General features: G+C 38.3%; 4 protein-coding genes across 9 annotated transcripts; 2 read left to right on the forward strand and 2 right to left on the reverse strand.

The window, feature by feature from the left end:
- Positions 1-1,821: 1,821 nt before the first annotated feature.
- LOC6527805 lies at positions 1,822-7,382 on the reverse strand. Of its 3 annotated transcripts, none has more exons than XM_015197519.3 (2): positions 7,268-7,382; positions 1,822-3,948 (listed from the first exon to the last, which is right to left on the reverse strand). In XM_015197519.3, the coding sequence occupies exons 1-2, from the start codon at positions 7,365-7,367 to the stop codon at positions 2,381-2,383; spliced, it is 1,668 nt and encodes a 555-aa protein (XP_015053005.1). In that variant the 5' UTR covers positions 7,368-7,382; the 3' UTR covers positions 1,822-2,380. The 3 variants fall into 3 exon arrangements, with proteins under 3 accessions (XP_015053005.1, XP_015053004.1, XP_002088878.2); XM_015197518.3 differs by lacking the exon at positions 7,268-7,382 and adding an exon at positions 5,819-6,399; XM_002088842.4 differs by lacking the exon at positions 7,268-7,382 and adding an exon at positions 4,047-4,185.
- A 1,011-nt stretch (positions 7,383-8,393) lies between these two features.
- On the reverse strand, positions 8,394-11,127 carry LOC6527807. Of its 2 annotated transcripts, XR_005560247.2 has the most exons (3): positions 10,707-11,127; positions 8,900-10,649; positions 8,394-8,832 (listed from the first exon to the last, which is right to left on the reverse strand). XR_005560247.2 is itself a non-coding variant. In XM_002088844.4 (2 exons), exons 1-2 carry the CDS (start codon positions 11,099-11,101, stop codon positions 9,032-9,034), a joined length of 2,013 nt encoding a protein of 670 aa, XP_002088880.2. In that variant the 5' UTR covers positions 11,102-11,127; the 3' UTR covers positions 8,394-9,031. The 2 variants fall into 2 exon arrangements, 1 of the variants encoding a protein (XP_002088880.2); XM_002088844.4 differs by having other exon boundaries at positions 8,394-10,649.
- Positions 11,128-11,251: 124 nt separating this feature from the next.
- On the forward strand, positions 11,252-13,360 carry LOC6527808. The gene is made up of 3 exons (XM_002088845.4): positions 11,252-11,669; positions 11,732-12,017; positions 12,088-13,360. Exons 1-3 carry the CDS (start codon positions 11,260-11,262, stop codon positions 13,330-13,332), a joined length of 1,941 nt encoding a protein of 646 aa, XP_002088881.2. The 5' UTR covers positions 11,252-11,259; the 3' UTR covers positions 13,333-13,360.
- A 1,285-nt stretch (positions 13,361-14,645) lies between these two features.
- Positions 14,646-19,808, forward strand: LOC6527809. 3 transcript variants are annotated; one of them, XM_015198333.3, is made up of 3 exons: positions 14,646-15,171; positions 15,248-15,545; positions 18,285-19,808. In XM_015198333.3, exons 1-3 carry the CDS (start codon positions 14,732-14,734, stop codon positions 19,545-19,547), a joined length of 2,001 nt encoding a protein of 666 aa, XP_015053819.1. In that variant the 5' UTR covers positions 14,646-14,731; the 3' UTR covers positions 19,548-19,808. The 3 variants fall into 3 exon arrangements, with proteins under 3 accessions (XP_015053819.1, XP_002088882.1, XP_039226334.1); XM_002088846.3 differs by lacking the exon at positions 18,285-19,808 and adding an exon at positions 16,052-17,343; XM_039370400.2 differs by lacking the exons at positions 14,646-15,171; positions 15,248-15,545; positions 18,285-19,808 and adding exons at positions 15,638-15,953; positions 16,052-17,343.
- The last annotated feature ends 580 nt before the right edge of the window (positions 19,809-20,388 follow it).

Below are 20,388 nucleotides of genomic sequence, written 5' to 3' on the forward strand. Positions count from 1 at the left end.
CTTGTAGTGACAGTGTGTTGAAAAGGGGGTGTAAACCGGTACCGGCTTTCTATGAAGAGCGAGAGTGATGATTTGGAAATTATACGAAAACTTAAATTAAACCTAAAGATTCTAATTATATACATAGTTTGTATTTATAAGTGATGTTAGATTTGATTTTTACTTTGATAAGGCTTATCTCTCTTATCACTCGCTACTATTCACCCTATATCGCGCAAAACAGCTGTTGGAAACTATGTATGTTAAGGGTTTGTAATTGGGGTGATTTTAGGACTTGCAATCTCTTAAAATGAAATAAATTGCGTGAGTCCGCTCTTTCGAATATTCATTCATGTTGTTTATTTTGGTTATAGAAATGTCTCAAAGAAGGTTTAAAAAATATAATATATGTGCATTCAAAATTGTGAAGCTTTGTAACCTACGTACAACAACGTTACAAGCTCCCAAGGACATAAAATACACAATTTTTTAAATTTAAAAGCAAGAAATTTGTTGCATCGTATGTTCGTGACAAATTGGAGAAATTGCTTTCTAAGTGAGTAATAATTGACCTTTCCAAAATCATGTTAATTGCTTCGATTAGACTGTATGTAAACAAGTTATGTATACGCGATAACTCGTTAATATACGTCTTTGTTTGATCCGTTATCTTCATTAACAACCGGCTGAAATGCTAAAGACTTCTAATACTTCATTTTCGAAACCTGAACCTAGACTACTTAAAAATTTATTAAAGATATTGCATGGCGTCAGTCCAAAGTAATGAATACACATTAAGTATTTTAAAACTCAGAAATTGAAATTATTGCAATTAGTGACGAATGCCTTGAATAAATATTTATCGATATGAGACTGGCTAATGACTTCACATAACTTTTTGCAATCGATCACTTCAGATAAGATAGTATTTCTTGTTCACATCCAACAGACAACCCTGATAAGGCCAAATTTGATCATTTAATTAGTGAGAAACGAATGAACGCTCGCCCCAGCAGTAGTTTTAAAACGCAACAGTGGAGTTCCTTGACCATCAGATAGTATCTGGATAGTATCTACTCATTACTTAATTGGAGGAGGTGCGTAGGAGCATCAACATTTTTAGGCACATAGTTATGAATAGGCAAAAAAAACAAAAAATATTAATTATATAATTATTTAATTATCTGATATACATTTTCAACGAATCTAGTATACCCTTTTACTTTACAAGTAAGAGACATACAAATGGTTGACAAATTTTGTATTTTTACTGTAATCTTACATATTATCTACACAATACACAGTGTAGATCTTTCAGGGTAGGAACCATAGATTTATAGCAATCAGCTTTATTTCGCTGACGCTCCCACTGATCTGCTAAATTTGAAAAGGTTTTTCTTCCCGTTTTCTAAAATACGCTTTATTGCTTAATTCTGTTTATACAATTTTATTGATTTCTTTCTTACTTACTCTAATGAAACTATGTTAATCGGATAATCCAAGGCACTTTGTTTACGCTGCTCAATTGAGTGAATAAACTAAAAGACTAGAAAGCGAACTAAACCATTTTTTAATGACAATGTTATTCTCCCTCATTTTTTATGTCAACTGCAGGCATGTGTACATTAATTGGATGTAAATATTTGCATTACTCCCGTGGCCAAATTAGGAAACGAGTCACACACAAAACGATCGGCAAATTAGCTTTGAATGCCAGACTTGTGTGTGAATTAATCGAAAATAACTAGAATCAACAAAATTGTTTTCTGTCCTGAAACTGGAGCCAGTGGAAAATATTCGGCGGCAGCGATAAAATGTAGGCTTTAAATATAAAATTAAAAATTACAACTCATTATATATTTATTAAAGAACTAATGGAAATTACCTTTAAACTCAAATCACTAATACAAATTCAACAAAAGCGTTAAAACTAATTCATTTCAAATGAGTACATAAGAATTGTCTTTAAAATGTGTTCAACGTAACGATTTTAAAGTAAACAAAAAGATCAAAGTCGTTTGTAAAATGAGAGTTATTGATTATGTTGATAAGTACTACAGTTCTTTCTTAAAATTACATCGTATCTACAATTATTTGTACACAATATACAATTTATATATATATATATTTTTCCTTACATTCCTATTTTAATCTGTAGATCTTAAAATGCTGGAGTCTTAGGCTATATTGACATTAAAAGCTACGAATATTGGTAACGAATTGTTCAGACTGTTCATTTCGTGTGTATAAACGATATGGAATATTCTATGGCTACTTTAAAAGCTCTCGTCTTGGGGCCGGCCATAACGTTGATACACTCACAAGCAAGTATATCACCCGGTAGTTACCTCACCATAAATATCACAATAGTATTATTTATAATATTGGATCAAGAGGACTACTACAGGAAGGAGCAGCAGAGGATCAGGACTAGCACCGTAATGGGGAAGATGGCGTATATCTCGCTGCGCGGATGACAGGTGGAGATCAGGTTGGTTATATCGTCCGCCTCGTGCTCAATACCATCCCGAGTGGGAACCTCCACCACCACGATCTCGTCCGAGAGGAAACTGATGTTGAACGTGCAATTTGTGGTATTCAGACAGCTCTGCGAATCGCTCATGTTCGAGTACTGATATGTCGGCTTGTAAATATCGAATATGGCATGGATCTCGTTCTGCACGTGATCGTTGTCGCTGTAGAATATGTAATAGTAGTACCCATCCTCGATGACGTTGTGCACCACCATCGCACTCTTGTTGGGCGAAGGGTCCATTATGTGGGGATTTGAGCACTCATTATATGGCCTGAAGAACTCCTGCAGCAGAATCATTCCATCGAAACAGACACGTAGTCCAGTCTCAAAGCTGGACACCGAATTCGACTCGTCGGTTTCTGTAAAATTCATGGCATTTCCTCCGTGTATCGGCTTTCTATCGTAGACATTCTCCCTCTTTGATCTTTTATAAAGCGTATCGTACAGATCCTGTCTCTGCTGATTCCTATGGGATGATAATCCCCTATTGTGTCTTTTGAGACGTTCCCGATGAGGCGCACTTTCCGCACTATGGTGGGTCTTACTCGAATTGTGATCTGCAACATCTTCGTATTGTATGTGATTGCGACTGGTTTCTTCGTTTGTGATATTCGAACTCGGACTTTGATGATGGACAGTACTCTTATGATGATGTGCGGAAGAATTGGAGCTGTAATCGTGGTGATTCAATATGTGTTCCGTGTGATGTGATCCTTGCAAATCTGTTATAGCATGCATATCGTGTTCACCACGATGAATTGTGCCTTTTTTCAGTTTTTTCCTGATCAACTTAGGTTGTATAGTACTGTTTGGCTTCACAGATATGTTCAACTGCGGCTGTAGAGCATCGTCAGTCAAATCCTCTCCACCGTGATTCTCGTGCTCGATAAGGATATCCTGGTTGCCCTTCTCTTCCGTGATCTCCACATTGTCTTCGAAGAACACCTGCACATCCTCGTGTCCTTTGGCATAATTGGGTCCAAACTTGTTCTTATTGTGATCGGTTAGACCGCAAAGATTGAGCTCCCTTTGACCATGGATGATCAGGATGCTGGATCCATCGTAGCGGGAGCAAAACTTCACACGCACCTTGGCGCCTTTCAGCAAGAAGAAGCCCCAGTATTCGAGGGTATCGTCCGGCAATGTCATAGACTTCTTCAGCCTAATGTGTTTGCGATTCGTCGCAATCTCCGGCTTATTACGTAGTTGAAAAGCGTTGAAATTGGAGCTCATGCGCAGTGTGTGTTTGGAACAAAAGATCGACGAGATTCCTGCCCGAATCTCAATGATATCGGACTCCGCCATGGGATAGATGACGTCGGCAAACACCGACTTTCGCAAGTGCAGCGGCATAATGATAAGGATGGCCGGCAGTATCACAATCATCAGGCAGAAAATCAGCACCCTTTTCACGCCGTGCATTTTGCGGGTTTCTGCAAATAAGAATGGAGAGAAGATAAAGATTACAATCTGGAGATATAGAAATGGGTTTTTCATATATGTATATTTCTTATATGGCCTGACGGGGCACCTTCAAAGTGATATTCCGTTAGCGGCTGCATTCTGGCGGCTTAAAGTTTTCCCTGACTGTGAAATAGTTTTCCTGCGACCACGTCTGACTGCCAGCCAGGTTTGTTGTACACTGTCTGATTGCGCGATTATCAAATTAGTCTGGGCCACTGGAACCGGCATGTTTTCACGCCTCCCCCTTCTTGCGATCTTATAGGTTCCACTGAGTATTTGTGAGAGGCGAGATTGTATCAACAGTCCAACACGATTGTTGATATTGGCCGAGTGTATAACTAAGCTATTCACAAGATTCAATTGGCAGACTCAGATCGATGGCCAGCCAAGTGACAGTCGATGTTTGATCGATGTTTAGCGACCCGCGACTCTGGATCATTCCCCACAATTACTAGGCTTTGCGGAAAAAGATTTGCTTATCGCGGTTAACAAGCAAAAAATTAGACCAGGAGCGGTTTCTTTTTCTAGGGTGGTAAAATCATAATAGTTTTATTCATTATATAAATGTTAAAACTAATCTGTTTGCTGGTGAATCCTTTCTGTAAATCTAATTCATTAAGTTTGAGTCGAGATAGGAAGAAATTAGGTATACTTTATATGATCTACAGACATGTACCCTATTTTGCTTTAATTACTCTGCGATCACATGATTACGAATAGTTTTTGGTACCTTATCAGGGGCGTTAGCTAATTACCGTCCGCCTATTGATGCCAACTGTGATAAGCCCTGTTTTGCCTTCACAAAATGATCTTAATATTAGTCAGGTCTTATCGACGTCAGCGCGTTGTGTTCAGGAATAAATAAATGTATATAAGCCATACCTACATATGTATGTGACATAAATATAGTATTTATGGCATACACGATTAGTGCTTCTTTGTCACGTTTTTGTCGAGTGCTTTCTGAACCCGGCTGAAATGTGAAATGTGCTTCGAGATAAAAACAGTATCATAAACACATTTTGCTGCTCGCCAGCTTATCAACGATTCATGTGAATAACTTTAGAAGAGAATAAGGAACCAATAAAAAAACTTCACATGTGAATAATACAGCACGTTAATTAGCAAATCTAAAAAATCATATATAACACAACATTGGATGATACTTTAAAATAGCACAGAGAAATATTAAATCAATCAATAATTTAAATTCATATATTTTTTTAAAAATAAAATCTCAGTAATCGAGTTAAGAAGTGTGAGGAACTTGATTTGATACACTTTTTCTGCCCTACTTTTCGAAGACTTGTTATCAGCAATAATATTTACAGCCCTGGTCTAAAACAATTTTAAAAGGCATTTATTAAGTGGAATTTCTTTCTTTCTATTTTTGTATACAATTGCTTCGTTTTCATTTTCCTTTGTCAGGTTTTCCCAGGTGTTTCCCATGACAACGACACACATATGTATGTTCGTACATACATATGTGGCATAAAAAAATGGTATAGGTCGTGTATTATTTGTATATTATTATGCTTTATATTTTGCTTTGCATTTCTGGCACTGTTGACATTTGTTTCCGTTGCTGAGGTGCCAAGCTGACTTAATTAAACAAATTTAACTTTTTAATGAATTTTATAAATTGCTACAATGGTTTTGCAAGTGTGTTTCTTAGCACATTTCTTTGTCTTCAGTGTATCGTGAAAATCCTTGAAATAACCGTAGCCGGTTTTTATCCGGTTTTGAAAATGATTTGTAGCCGCGACGGAAATAGGCATTGAAATGCAAAACACCTGTGGAAATGTTATTCTTGTTTGTTTATTTAAGCGTGGCACTTACATTCTGTATCTTTCCTATGGTTGTTCTATATCTTTGGGATGCGACAATTGCGATTTGATTTGTGAATTTCACATGTAGTTGTCGATTTCGTCTTCTATTCGTTTGTTTGGTTTGCTATTTGTCGTTTAACAAAGTAGCTCAAGTGAGCACATATCCAAAATTAGAAGAATGCATTCGGTTAAATAATTTATAAGTCCGAGTACTGCGGAACACACGTGCCGCTTCCCATGATTATTATCAGAAGCAACTGACTGTTCAAGCGGCTTTATGTTTTTGTATTTTGACACACATTTTAATCAACAATTTTCTCTATCTCGCTCAAACGCTTATCGCGACACTCTCTCTATTTTTCACTCTTTTATTAACACTTTGTTTCCGCATATCTGTGTTTGTTTTTGAGACACGTCGAGGAATATTTATAAATAAAGGGCTACTTTTATTGTCCCCTCTCGCACAATTAGGCTTTTTTTCCCCATTTTCCAAATGCTTAAATATTTATCCAGCATTATTATTACGAAATTTTCATCAGCCTGGACAGGGGAAGAACAAAACGCTTCAATTCACTACAAAGCAACCCAACGAATGAGACGGGAAACTGCTTCAGTGGAAATTTTAACCCCAAAGAAATGTAGCCGCTCTATGCGCTCTTTGTTTTAAGGGTGCACTGTAAAAAATGGGACTTTAAATCACTGATATTAGCATTTACCATATACACAATGAAAATCAACAAATTTTGAGTTCGACGAAAACTTTTTATTATGTATCCGTAAAAATAAATTAGTTTTAAAGCTTATTTAAAATTTTATGATTATGTTGTTTTTATAGTCAGTATTGTAATCTTAGGAACATTTGTTAATTCTGTTTTTTTAATAGAAATCAAATTTCTGTATTATTTTGACTAAGGTTGTAATAAAGATTTTATTCCTCATTTTAAGAAATGGCGGCCTTTATTATAATTTTATATTAGCACAAAAAACGTCAAAGTAAAGAATTGATAAACATTTTTTTAAGTGTTTGCTCTCGCTCTCTTGTGGGTTATTGTGTGTGAGAAAAAGAGAAATCTGCTACTCGGGAAATGAGAAGTGAAGTTGGCTGCGATGAAATTTGGGTTGAGAACTGGCTAACGGCGGGAATTTACGATTGTGACGAATAAAAATTTGAATTGTAATTGTAATACTCAAGTAGTTTCAGAAAATTGAGGAAAATCAAGTAACGAGGGATTAAAACTAATTTTATTTGGTTAGCACTTAAAAACAAATTCACGTGGCTTGCAATATAATAGCTTTGAGAAATGCATATTAAAATCAACAAACATAAGGGAAATAAAAAGATATAAAGGTATAAAAATAAGAGAACTAAAATATTTTAGCATATACGTACAAAAATACCATTTTCAAATTTAAAAATGAATGAAAGATTTACTTGTATCCAATTTCCCCCAGTACTTACTATGCAAATCCGGCATTGAGTAATAGAAATCCGTGTGATAGTAATGCAATTGTCCAGGACTTACTGAGGTAGTCCTGTTGAACATCTTTTTGTTCGCCATGCTGGATAATAAATTAAATTTCTTTAAAGAACTGAAATGGAAGTAAAAACTGAACCGACGGCTGCGAATTATCGCAGCGAACTAATGAAATGAGTATAATCCAAATCGGGACAGAGCCAACTGTGGACAGTGTTTGGGATAACGATGACGCTTAGTCCAAACAGACGTCGCACAGTGGTTCACTAAAGCAAAAAGCCAACAAATTGGTTGAGTTTACTGACTTTAGGTTCTTAAAATCCGTAATTCATATCCTATTAAAAGATTGTCTAAATTTCTAAGAAAAAAATATACATATATTATTTTAATAAGAACAAATTAAATATAAAAACCAAAAAAAAACTTTAACTGCGCCACTGTGCTTTGGGGGTGCCTGTCCTCATCTGAACTGATACTGATAGCCGTCGGCCTATTATCATAATGAATTAGTAAACAATGTTAATAAGTAGACAGAACACAGCCTTTCAAATGATAAGCGACTAATCATGAGGCAGAAGCCCTGGCTTTGAACCTGGACACAACTATCAATTTATCTGACGATTTGACAAATTGATTGGATATTTAATATGTGACCCATCACCATTCCCACAGTAACAAGAATTAGGTAAGTGCTTTAATTTCCGCTTTGCAAACTAATGGCATAGCAACAAAAATAGTACAAATTTTTGTGCTGGTGCGCTGCTATATCTCAAATTATTACCTATCACCTTTGTCGTTTAGATAAAACAAGAGAGAACGCTACCCTTTACTCAGCTAGATGGAGTGCCCAAAATTTCCCCATTTCTTATAGCAATTCTCTAGAAATAGGCAAGAAAAATAATAAAATGCCAAAAAATCTCGACGTTCATACGGGCAGACAGACGGACGTCTATTGATCCTGATTAAAGTATATACATTATACAGGATCTATCTGTTACATACTTTTCAACGAATCTAGCTACTCTTTTACTCTACGAGTAATTGGTATAATTATTTCTTGACGCAACCCCCTTAGTATACCCGACTTGAAAGTTCTAGACAGCAAATAAATTAGGGATTTACGGCCAGATAATCTTATCTACTGCAAATTATTTTATTGCAAGGGTGGAAAGTTTTGCATCGCAAATGCAGGCTGAATTTAATATTTTTTGCTCTCTGGTTGTAAATTTTAGAAATTGCATTGCATAGTTAAATGGCATATACATTAACATGTTATCTATTGTGATTAGCCCTCGTTTCGATAGGCTACTATGTCCTGGACCTTTTATATTGTGGTTAACGTTATCATTAAATTTAGTATGGTTATGGCATTTTCTCTGTTTGGACAATATAAATATGACTGCTCCGGTTGGTGGCTGGAAGCTGGGAGCTGTTAAGATAATGCACCAAGAATTTTGCAGCATAATCATAAATATTGTTTGAACTCAGTAACTCATGGGCTTGATTGCGTAAGCAAGATGTATTTGAGGTTGTTTTTATCAAGGTTTACCTGGAAAGGTAAAAGTGAGATAACACCTTTTATAACGTTGAATTTCAGGTGGCATAAAGTGCTTAACCTTGTATTGTTCAAATCACTTGGACTATTTCCAGAATGAAGGGTAATAAGATCCAGATGCTAGCTTCACGCGATGGATATGTCAGTCACAAAGATTGTTCCTGAACTTGTTAAAAAACTTAGTGCATTAGTTTTACAACGAGATAAATTCCATGTTCTGTTCGCTTTCTCGCATCTCTGGTAGTTCATATAAACTATCATCTATTTTATTTTTATTCCGGACTACATTTTTAAGCTCTTGAATGCTGTGTTGTTCCATTAGCTTACTTTTCTTCTGTTTTTCCACATTTCCCTTAGCAGTAACTGAAATATCCTCTAGAATACGACGCTTGCATATACAAAACTTTCTGCCTCGTAATCTTCGCATGCAACTCGAGTCATTTTGATAGTGATTCAATCGGTTGATGGACTCTACATTTATATATTCCAGTTCTTGGCGCTCGTGATTGTAGCGAGTAGTTGTGGAAAATTCTGGGTTTTTTGGGTTGGCTGTGAAATATACTCTATAGGTGCTGGCACTTGATAACTTTCTGTCCTTTCGTTGCATCATCATTTTGACTGATTTAAGAGTTAGATTGTGGCACAGCTTCTGCAAGTTGTGATGGTAAAGAAATTGATTTATGCTGCGCACGAGTAGCTTTCCCAAAGACACTTGCTTTATTTGATTGGTGTTAAGCAACTTGTAGGTATCACAAGGACAGTTGGATTCTCCTATGCCGGCATCTGAACAGGTTCGATTCTCGGGAACCGGAGCAAAAAGGGTCTGACAAGTGGGACAATCCACCAGTTTGTCCACCGCTCGAGGCCAACGTTCACCCAGTTCCAGGAGGTGTTGCAGTGTGAGATGAAGATCGTATGGGGAAGTAAGACGTTTACTATTGATCCTCAAGGCTTGAACTATTTCAGGACGCAGTTGTCTTAACCAGGGTGGTAACCAAATGTACAAGATGGGTAAACTTTTCGCAAGAATGTTCCTTTTCTTTTCTTTTACAGACGAGCCAGGATAGCTGAATAGAACGACAATTGACTGGGCAAGAACACCCATTTTCTTGAATTTCTTCACTTTATCCAACAGTACAGTTTGTATTTTGTCATTATCATAGGATTTATGGGGTATTCTGCTCTCAAAGAAAATTCCGAATAATGGTCGGGATGAATTAGAATGTCGTTTTAAAAATTCCTCACAGTAGTCGTATCGTCCATCAATGCAACTTTGGCCATTCTTCTGCTCCAGAATATGCCGAGCATAAAAGTCCATGGGGCCTTCAAAAAACCCATACTTATCCGAATTAAACATTGTCAGATCGGACATTCCATCGCCATAGGCGGTTATGTAACCCTTCTTCTTAAAACGCTTCCATATCAGCGGAACAGTTGTAAGGCATCCAATTCCACTCGAGTTGCACTTAAGATTCATCAAAGTGTGAGGACTGTATCCAGTCAGTACAGCCATTAAATTGGACTTGGTTTTCTCACCAACTTCTGTGTATCCGTCCATCTTGAACCAGTCCTGCATTTTAAGATGGAAGTTGCGATGAAAGTTGACCTGTGAAATGCCATCGATTCCAATCATTATAACACTAGGTCTGCGGTGCCAGGAATTAAGTGGTGCATATTTTTGACGCGGCTGGACTAATGCAAAAGTATCTGATTGTAGATCCTCTGCCAGTTCATTTCGACAGGCTGCTCTTATACCCTCCACCGTACGGGGAACAATATAGCCATTCCAAAAATTAACTTCGTCACCAAGGCTATTTAGAAATTAATATCAAATTACAAGACTTTCACCCAATAAATAGCATACATACACAACAGGTGCGTCAATAGTAAAGTTTATCCTTCTGATCTCCCGATAACTGCAATTGTATCCAATCAAGTTGGGGGAGTTCTTTTCCATAGACCTGAGTTTCAGCTGGGCCACAGAATCATTCACATATAATACATATTGCTGGATTTTCTCGTCGAAACCAAGCTTTATTAAAGTCTCTTTGGAACAGACCTTGTAATGTTTTATATTCATTTTTTTATTATTTACTGGTTTTATGATGTATGGAATATGACACTCTGATGTCTTGATATGGTGTTTATGATGGACTTGAATAGATTGTAAGTTTCGAAGAACTGGATGCCTTTTTGTGCTTACAGACAAATGGCTTTGTAGGAATAAGGGTATCAACAAAATCAGCGTCCTACTAAGTTCCATGTTAACTCCTAACTGAACTAAGAATTTTTTAACGTTTTTCTTCCCAGTTGGTTTAAATAGGATAAAAAATAAAAACTCACCGTGAAATTAATTTCTTCTCGGTAGCCTAGCCAGGTTTTAAAAGTAATTAAAAATATTAGTTGGCTGACATATTTACAATGACGCGGTCTATTTCATACTCGTTTAAAAGACTTATCGTGAGTTTTCTGGCTGTAACCTTAATATGTCTGTGGAGCATGAATTCCTCAAAATTTGATGAAAAGTTTAGGACTAGTGTTCGGGAATCTCAGGTAGTGAAAAAAATCTTTTATGTGAAATCCGGAAAGTGTGAGATGCGTTATGTGGATCCCTTTAATGCGGAGTTCTTGAAAATCAATCACCCGAAAGAATTTATACCGTGCACCAATGAAAGTGATCTTGTTTCCGCACACTACGATAAAATATTGAATAATTATGTGCTTCACATAAATGAGGAAGTGCTTCATGAGCTGTCCGAGTCAAAAACAAATGACTTTGCTTGCTTTTATCAGAAAATTATTTATGGCCAATCAGCGGATCATTACGACGGGTAATGGAAGTACATCATGCAAAGCAGGGTTTTCCATAAAATTTTCAATTTTTTAAATACAGGAAAGGTAGAAGAACCAAAATCATTCAGAACTATCGGGTGCCCTTGGATGTCGATGGCATGCTGGTGGAGTGCAGGACTGCTGACGAAATGAAAGTCCTTCAAAGAGATGCTTTTGTGTTTGTGCAATACAAGGATCCTCCACAGAGAGCAAAGCCAGATAAAAAGGCCAGTGTAATTATGTACGGCATAGATACCGTCTCAAGGACCAATCTTCGTCGAATGATGCCCATGGTACATGAGTTCCTCAAGTCTCCAGGATGGTACGAAATGATGGGCTACAATAAGGTCATTGAATGCATTTCATTGAAACTGTTTTCTATCGTTAAAAAGCTTTTCTTAAATACTCCTAATTTAGGTGGCTGATAATTCCTTTCCCAACATATTCGCTATGCTAACTGGATTTTCCCCCGAGTCGGCCGAATCACGAATTTGTAATACGGATGTTGATGGATGTTTGGATAAAATACCCTTCATATGGAAGGAGTTCAAGAAAGACGGTTATTTAACGGCCTATGCCGAAGATGAGGAGCACTCAAATACCTTCAACTATGCAAAGCCAGGCTTTGCCGTGAAGCCCACAGATTATTATTTTCGTCCATTTCTAACCGCCCTGGAAAATGAGACATCGATCCAATATTGCCCTGGTTGCCTAATGAAATATTGTCTGGGTCGTCGACTTGCCAGCAGCTACATCTTCGATTACTGCCGCCAGTTCATTCAACGATTCGTTGCCAAACGCCCCATCTGGGGCATGTTTTGGACAAACCACTACAGCCACGATGATTTGTTTATGCTTTCGGCCATGCAACACAAGATCCTCGAAGATCTGCTCGGTTTTGAAAAGGATGGGGCCTTCGAGCATACCATAATGATATTCTTCTCGGATCACGGAGCTCGTTTCGGTCCCCTTATGTATACGAAAGAAGCGTTTCTAGAGGAGCGGCTGCCCATGATGTTCATTTACTTACCGCCCTGGTTCCGAATAAAATATCCCCACTATGTGGAGGCTCTGGCCCAGAATCAGAATCGGTTGAGTTCCAACTTTGACCTGTACAATACCTTGAAACACATTATAAACATTGAAGAATCAGTAGAGCACACCAAACGCTCCTACGACTGCCCTCAGTGTCAGTCGCTTTTTTATCCACTACCAGAGAATCGAAGCTGTTCGGATGCTGGCATAGCGGAGGCTTACTGTACGTGCCACAACTACGAGGAAGTCCAGGAGGACCAAAAGACTTGGCGCATGGCCGATCTGGTGGTTGATCGCATAAACAAATACCTTCACCATCATAATCTGCAGAATCTTTGTAGCAATCTAACCCTGAGGGTAGTGAACAACACCGAAGTAAGAATACTCGACATGGATGAAAATCTAGTGAAGGGAATGCGACACTACCATACCAAATTTCAAGTTCATCAAAATTTGGCTGAGTTCTTTGCCACCATTCTCTACGATAAGGAGACAGAAGAGCTCCAGATAAATGTGGAGCTCATCAGTCGAACTAATATGTATGGTACCGATTCAGAGTGCGTTAACAATAAGAATCAGAAGTTATATTGCGTTTGCTTGTCAAAGCTACGCGCTATAATAAAGTAAACATAAACTTGAAGTTCAGTAAAACAAACTAATAGGCTTTATTCATTACTTCAGAATGGAAGTTGTGTTACACTAATAATAAAAAGTAAACATTTAATATCATCGTCGATAAATATTCATCTCTATTTATTCGTTTTTACTCTATTGACCTTGTTTATCGATTGCGATCTCCGGGAGCAGCTCGAAGTCAGTTGTTAGACATAGCTCTGCCCAATCGGATCGGTTCACTTCTTATTGATATACATACATAATAAAATCAGTTCAAGTTTATACTTTACAACCCTATTAGTTGTGAAATGTGTATGATGAGCTGACGATTAAAAACACGGAAACCGTTTCTGCGTAAATAGCTCAAAGCGCCAAATGCTGTACGTGAAACCGTTCAATACCGAGTTCACAAATCTGTACACGCAAAAAAACTTTGCACCCTGCTGTACATTGCAGTACACTATGTTCAGCGTTTCAATAAGGAGGTGCTTCAGTCGTGTTGTAGAGTCGAACAGTAATGACTTTGCTTGCTTTTACCAGAATATTATCTACGGACAATCGGAGAAACATTACGATAGGTAAAGACATCGTTAAAGTGAAGTTCAGGTTTTACAAGGCTTTTTTATGCTGATTAGGATGGGGAACAGCTCAAAATTCACTCACGACTACGTAGTACCCCTGAATGTCGAAGGAATGTTTGTGGAGTGAAATCCTTGAAAAACATTATAAACATGGAAGGATTGGTGGAGGATACCAAGTCCTACGACTGTCCCCAGTGTCAATTACTCTACTGCCCGTGGCCAAAAACCAGAAGCTCGGAGGCGGGCAAAGCGGAGGCAATCGCAATCGTTTAAACAACGTTTAAACTGGCTTAAACGATATAATTTGTAAAAAAAGATAAATACAAAATGTTATCATACATTTTTGTCCATAAAATAATGCGGAATATTGCGGTAAGGAAATTTTAAATTCTAATATGAAATGCGGAAACTATTTCAAGTGGTTTGTAAATACTGTTAACATAATGTGGCCTTGTCACGTCGGTAGTTCTAAAACGTATGTTCGCTATAGCAAAGAGCTACAAAATGTTACAACTAGTGCTTGTATAATTTTAAAAAACACTCTGTCTAAGAAATAATTTGATTGAACTCATCGAACATCCTACGTGGTGTTTGCCGCAAATACCCGAACCTGACCTATCCTAAAGATAACACTGCTCGTGCCATTTGACATTCCATTTTCTACAGCAGATGTGCACAGAAGCTTGAGTGTGGCCTCGAAAATAAATTTTCGTGCACGCGTACGTCGTATATTCATTGCAAATGATAACGACACCAGGGGTATTCTTATTTAGCGGTGTTCTCCTCAAAATTCGTCTTAGTGGCGTCGTGTATGTGGTCGAAGGAACACCATGGAGCTGCGAATTTGTTACACACATTCGCTGTACAAGATCCTTGCCTTGTGCTGCTTTTTGACCATCGCGCTTTTTCTAATATATCCATTGAATTCCTCTTGGAATGCAAATAATAAGTTTTATCCGCCTACCACGCGATTTTCTCGAGTTTCGAAGAAGACTGAACCGCAGAAATACTATGTGAAAACATCTAACTGCCATATTCCCTTCGTTGATCCTTTCAACGACGAAGCTATGGAGTTATACAAACCGCAAACACTAATCACCTGCTCGAATGAGACCGATCTCATATCAACCAAATACAATAAAGTTATCAAACGTCATGTGCTGTATATAGACGACGAAGTCGCCCAAAAATTGCTTAATTTCACAGATACTGATTATAATTGCTTTTACCGCGAAATCAAATATGGAAGTCATGCAGATACTTACGACAAGTAAGACAAGTGGGAGACTCCTATTTCACTTGAAAATCATTACCCATATCTTTCATCATCATCATATATTTCGCAGTCTTAAGGGCAAAAAGTATTTCACGAGTGGTTACGAGGTGCCAGTCCACGTGGAGGGAATAATCGTCGAGTGCCAGACTGCTGAGGATCCGATAGTCGTCCTCCAGAAGGACGCCTTCACCTTCATCCAACATCGGCCGTTGCCCAAGGACCTCATAAAACCCAGGGCAGCTCGGAAGCCCAGTGTGATAATGTATGGAATTGACTCTCTTTCTCGGATAAACTTACGCCGAACTATGCCCAAAGTTTTCAACTTTCTCCAGGGCCCAGGATGGTACGAGATGCAAGGATACAATAAGGTAAGAATATAAGTTACATGCCTCTGACATACTATTATATTTTTATATTAATTATATTATAATAATTAATATAAAATTAAGTTACTAAACTCATTTTTAATAAGCTGGATTAATTATAACCACATCAAGAAAATGTACATATTTCCATTTTATAACTTAGTCGGGAGCCAAAGCTTCTTGGTGTTTTTGTGTGACGACCTATTCTCATTATTCAAGTGCATGTATGTATATATCGCATTACTTAAATATCAACCACCTGTACAACTGTTCACATCGTTAAATATTAAACCATTTTTCCACCGACATGGGGTAACAGCCCCGTCGAGAGTAAATATCTTTGAGTACTTATTAGTACTTGTTGCTAAAATAAATAATTATTTAGCTGTGGAAAATTTGGATATTGGACATGTTGGTTAAATATCGAATCGTTATCACCACCTAAAAATAAGATGTGGGTTAAAAATAAAGTAATACATAAACAAAATTCCACGTTTTATTCCATTCAGGTGGCCGACAACTCATTTCCCAATATACTCGCTATTCTCAGTGGATATTCGGCCAGTACGGCAAAAAAAAATGTGTGTGATACTGATGATGAAGGCTGCTTAGACAAAATGCCAATGATATGGAAGTATTTCGAGAATGCCAGTTATTTGACAGGATACGCGGAGGACGAGAGTGACTCAAATCATTTTAGCTACCTGAAGCCCGGCTTCTCCAAGAAACCGATGGACTACTACTTTCGTCCATTGCTTAGGGCACTGGAGTCCGAAATGGATGTGTATCGATTGCCGGAACATGACTACATGCGATACTGTCTGGGACGCAGGATAGCGAATCGTTATATCTACGACTATGCCCTGCAGTTCACTCAGCGTTTTGTCCACGATCGACCCATTTGGGGAATGTTCTGGTCAAATCACTTCAGTCACGACGATCCATTTCTGCCGTCGGCCATGCAGGAAAAGATTCTGGGAGATCTGCTCGATATGCATAAGGATGGAGCTTTGGAAGAAATGATAATGATATTTTTCGCAGACCATGGAACAAGATTCGGCAAGTTGACTACTCTGAAGGAGGGCTACCTGGAGGAGCGGCTGCCCATGATGTTTATATATTTGCCCCCCTGGTTCCGTGAGACATATCCATCTTATGTGAGGGCACTGGAGCTAAATCAGCAAAGGCTTAGTTCCAACTTCGACCTCCACAATACACTCAAACATATCATAGAGATTGGAGGTACCCCAGATGGTCAAAAGCTACCCAAGTCCTTCGACTGCCCCACCTGCCAGTCGCTATTCTATCCCCTGCCGGAGAGTCGTACCTGTTCGGAGGCGGGCATTGAGGAGCACTATTGCACCTGCGAACCCTACAAGACTATTACGGGACTGAGTTGGACCACTCCAATTGCCCACAGTGTGATCGATCGAATGAACGAGTATTTCGTTCAAAAGAACCTAACAAGTCTTTGCAGCAATCTGACGTTAGACTATATCCATAAGACTGAGTTGAAAACGGGTCCGAACATCGATTGGCATCAAGAAGTAAAGGAAATGGAAACTGCTGTTTATCGTACAAAGTTCAAAGTGAATCAGAATAGTGCTGACTTCCAAGCCACAGTAGTTTATCATAATTCCACCCAATATGCTGAAGTAGATGTGGAGAAAATCAGCAGAACGAACTCCTATAAAGATGACTCCACATGCATTGATGATAAGCTTGCAAAACTGTATTGTATTTGTTTCAGTGACCTCAAAGAAGACTCTTAAGTACAAAATAAAGTTTAAGCCAAGTTTAACCTTTACGTTAGTTCTGAATGTCGATCGGTATTGTTATGCGCTTAACATAAAGAAAGTTTAAGGGACAACCGACATTTGAGGATAATGAAGTGATATATAAATTGACTTTGTTGATATCAAAGTTGTTAGTCAAGATGCGCAAAATCTTATCCAACAACGCAATTGGAACAGGAAACTTGGATAGAATTCAGCGTGCCCCAATCTTTATTCTAGGAAAGTACAAATGTTGAAAATAAAGTGCTTTTGGAGAATTATCAACAAAGTGAGGAAACCCAAAAAAGATTTGGACTATCCGAAGGAGAGGAAACGTAAAAGGAAAATGATAATAGGATGATAAGTTCATGGAATGTTTGGAGTTTATGCGAGTGCATGAGCGGTATTCTTGAAATTTTATCGAAATCGTACATCCTAACGGCTATGCCTTACTCACTCTTAGGCAAAATCGGTACTCGTCCAGTGAGCATGTACCGGAAATCGTTGGGTACGGGTTGGCCCACGGGTCCGGTTCCGGGTCTGCCCGGAACGTGTCCGTTCATCATCTGGCCGTGGGGTTTCCCACTCCCCAAGGCGACTGATCGTAGGCACGGCACCTGGGACATTGGACATTCCGGGTCGTGGAGATTGGCATCCGTTTTCTCGGTTTTGTTCAACAAACGCTGAATGTGATTCCAGCGGTAGTTATTTGTACTGAGCAATACAAAAGGGAAAAGAAGTATACAAATGATTAGAACATTAGCAAATTTCCAAATGTAAAATAACTTATAAATTAAGATTTAGCCACCGAAGAGATTACCTTGTTCTCAAAGTACTAGACTTGCTACAGGTTTCTTGGATACATTGTCTGGGAGACAATACATTATTCCATAACAAAATTCCACACTTTATATAATTAACAACATAAATAATTTTCTCATAAATAATTACAACGTTTTTCTTTCAGGTGGCCGACAACTCATTTCCCAATATACTCGCTATTCTCAGTGGATATTCGGCCGGTACGGCCAAAGAAAATGTGTGCGATACTGATGATGAAGGCTGCTTTGACAAAATGCCAATGATATGGAAGTATTTTAAGAATGCCAGTTACTTGACAGGATATGCGGAGGACTCGAGTGACTTGAATCATTTTAGCTACATGAAGCCCGGCTTCTCCAAGAAGCCGATGGACTACTACTTTCGCCCGTTGCTTAAGGCACTGGAGTCCGAAATGGATGAGTACCGATTGCCGGAATATGACTTAATGCGATACTGTCTGGGACGCAGGATAGCGAATCGTTATATCTACGACTATGCCCTGCAGTTCACTCAGCGTTTTGTCCACGATCGACCCATTTGGGGAATGTTCTGGTCAAATCACTTCAGTCACGACGATCCATTTCTGCCGTCGGCCATGCAGGAAAAGATTCTGGGAGATCTGCTCGATATGCAAGAGGATGGAGCTTTCAAGGAAATGATAATGATATTTTTCGCCGACCATGGTGTAAGATGGGGCAAGTTGACTTATCTAAAGGAAGGCTATCTTGAAGAGCGGTTGCCCATGATGTTTATATATCTGCCCCCCTGGTTCCGTGAGACATATCCATCTTATGTGAGGGCACTGGAGCTAAATCAGCACAGGCTTAGTTCCAACTTCGACCTCCACAATACACTCAAACATATCATAGAGATTGGAGGTACCCCAGATGGTCAAAAGCTACCCAAGTCCTTCGACTGCCCCACCTGCCAGTCGCTGTTCTATCCCCTGCCGGAAGGTCGTACCTGTTCGGAGGCGGGCATTGAGGATCACTGGTGCACCTGCGAACCCTACAGGACTATCACGGGACTGAGTTGGACCACTCCAATTGCCCACAGTGTGATCGATCGAATGAACGAGTATTTCGTTCAAAAGAACCTAACAAGTCTTTGCAGCAATCTGACCTTAAACTATATCGATACGGCTGAATTGAAAACGGGTCTGGGCATCGATTGGCACCAAGAAATGAAGAAAATGGAAACTGCAGTTTATCGTATTAAGTTCATAGTGAATCAGAATAATGCTGAATTCCAAGCCACAGTGGTTTATCATAATTCCACCCAATATGCCGAAGTAGATGTGGAAAAAATCAGCAGAACGAACTCCTATAAAGATGACTCCACATGCATTGATGATAAGCTTGCAAAACTATATTGTATTTGTTTCAGTGATCTCAAAAAAGTCTCTTAAGTACGAAATTAAGTTTTAACTAAGTTGTAAAACCTTTATGTTAGTTTTTCCCTGGTTTCTATTATTCGTTGTATTTAGCCTCGACAATCGTGCCAATTCTATTCGTCAGAAAAGTATTTACTAAAAAAATGTTTATAAAATTTAATGTTGAATTTGATTTCGAGAATTATTTTGTATAACCAGATTTAAACATCAGAAGTAAGTTTTTCAGCGTAGACAAGTATGAAAATAAAGGAAGATCAATGATAAAGGAAGAACAAACTGATTGGAAAAGAGTTTTCCCATGAGAGCTTCTGAAAAAGAGCGAGGTAGAAATGAAGATCGAAGACCTTGCTGAGCGTGTCGCAATGTAACATTGAGAAAAAGAGGTAAAATATAGAAAGGCAGTTCGAGTTGGCCCTCCAAAGAGAACAGTAGAACTATGTATTTTCCCAGCAGTTTTCACATTTTACCATTATCAAATACGGCAAAAAATTACATTTTCATTTTTTGAGCTCAGGTGGATTGGGAATTTTGTTACGAACTCAACGAGGTATGGCATTCCACTTTTGGACAACTATTTTTTTTATAAAAAAAAAAAAAAAAAAAAAAAATGTTTGTAAAAAAAATTGGATAAAAAATTTAAATTTTAATTTTTTGAGCCAGGTTGATAGGGAATTTTGTTAGGAATTGAACGAAGTATGGCATTCAACTTTTTTGCAACTATTGCACAAGGTATAAAATAAACGCAGGGTAGTCGAGTATTCCAGCAATTACAGAATCTAAATATCACTCATATGAACTTGAACCATTAACGGTGTTTAATGCCATCAAGCACTTCTGCCATTATCTAACAGGTAGG

Source organism: Drosophila yakuba, chromosome 2L (genome assembly GCF_016746365.2).
Source record: "Drosophila yakuba strain Tai18E2 chromosome 2L, Prin_Dyak_Tai18E2_2.1, whole genome shotgun sequence".
Lineage (NCBI taxonomy): Eukaryota > Metazoa > Arthropoda > Insecta > Diptera > Drosophilidae > Drosophila > Drosophila yakuba.

Coding starts and splice junctions, on each gene's coding strand:
- LOC6527805 (XM_015197519.3), bottom strand. CDS start 7,367: ATGGCGAACAAAAAGATGTTCAACAGGACTACCTCAGTAAGTCCTGGA. Junction 3,949..7,267: donor CTCAATGCCGGATTTGCATA/GTAAGTACTGGG, acceptor TCTTATTTGCAG/AAACCCGCAAAATGCACGGC.
- LOC6527807 (XM_002088844.4), bottom strand. CDS start 11,101: ATGGAACTTAGTAGGACGCTGATTTTGTTGATACCCTTATTCCTACAA. Junction 10,650..10,706: donor ACTATTGACGCACCTGTTGT/GTATGTATGCTA, acceptor ATTTCTAAATAG/CCTTGGTGACGAAGTTAATT.
- LOC6527808 (XM_002088845.4), top strand. CDS start 11,260: ATGACGCGGTCTATTTCATACTCGTTTAAAAGACTTATCGTGAGTTTT. Junction 11,670..11,731: donor TCAGCGGATCATTACGACGG/GTAATGGAAGTA, acceptor TTTTAAATACAG/GAAAGGTAGAAGAACCAAAA. Junction 12,018..12,087: donor AAATGATGGGCTACAATAAG/GTCATTGAATGC, acceptor CTCCTAATTTAG/GTGGCTGATAATTCCTTTCC.
- LOC6527809 (XM_015198333.3), top strand. CDS start 14,732: ATGGAGCTGCGAATTTGTTACACACATTCGCTGTACAAGATCCTTGCC. Junction 15,172..15,247: donor CATGCAGATACTTACGACAA/GTAAGACAAGTG, acceptor TATATTTCGCAG/TCTTAAGGGCAAAAAGTATT. Junction 15,546..18,284: donor AGATGCAAGGATACAATAAG/GTAAGAATATAA, acceptor TTTTTCTTTCAG/GTGGCCGACAACTCATTTCC.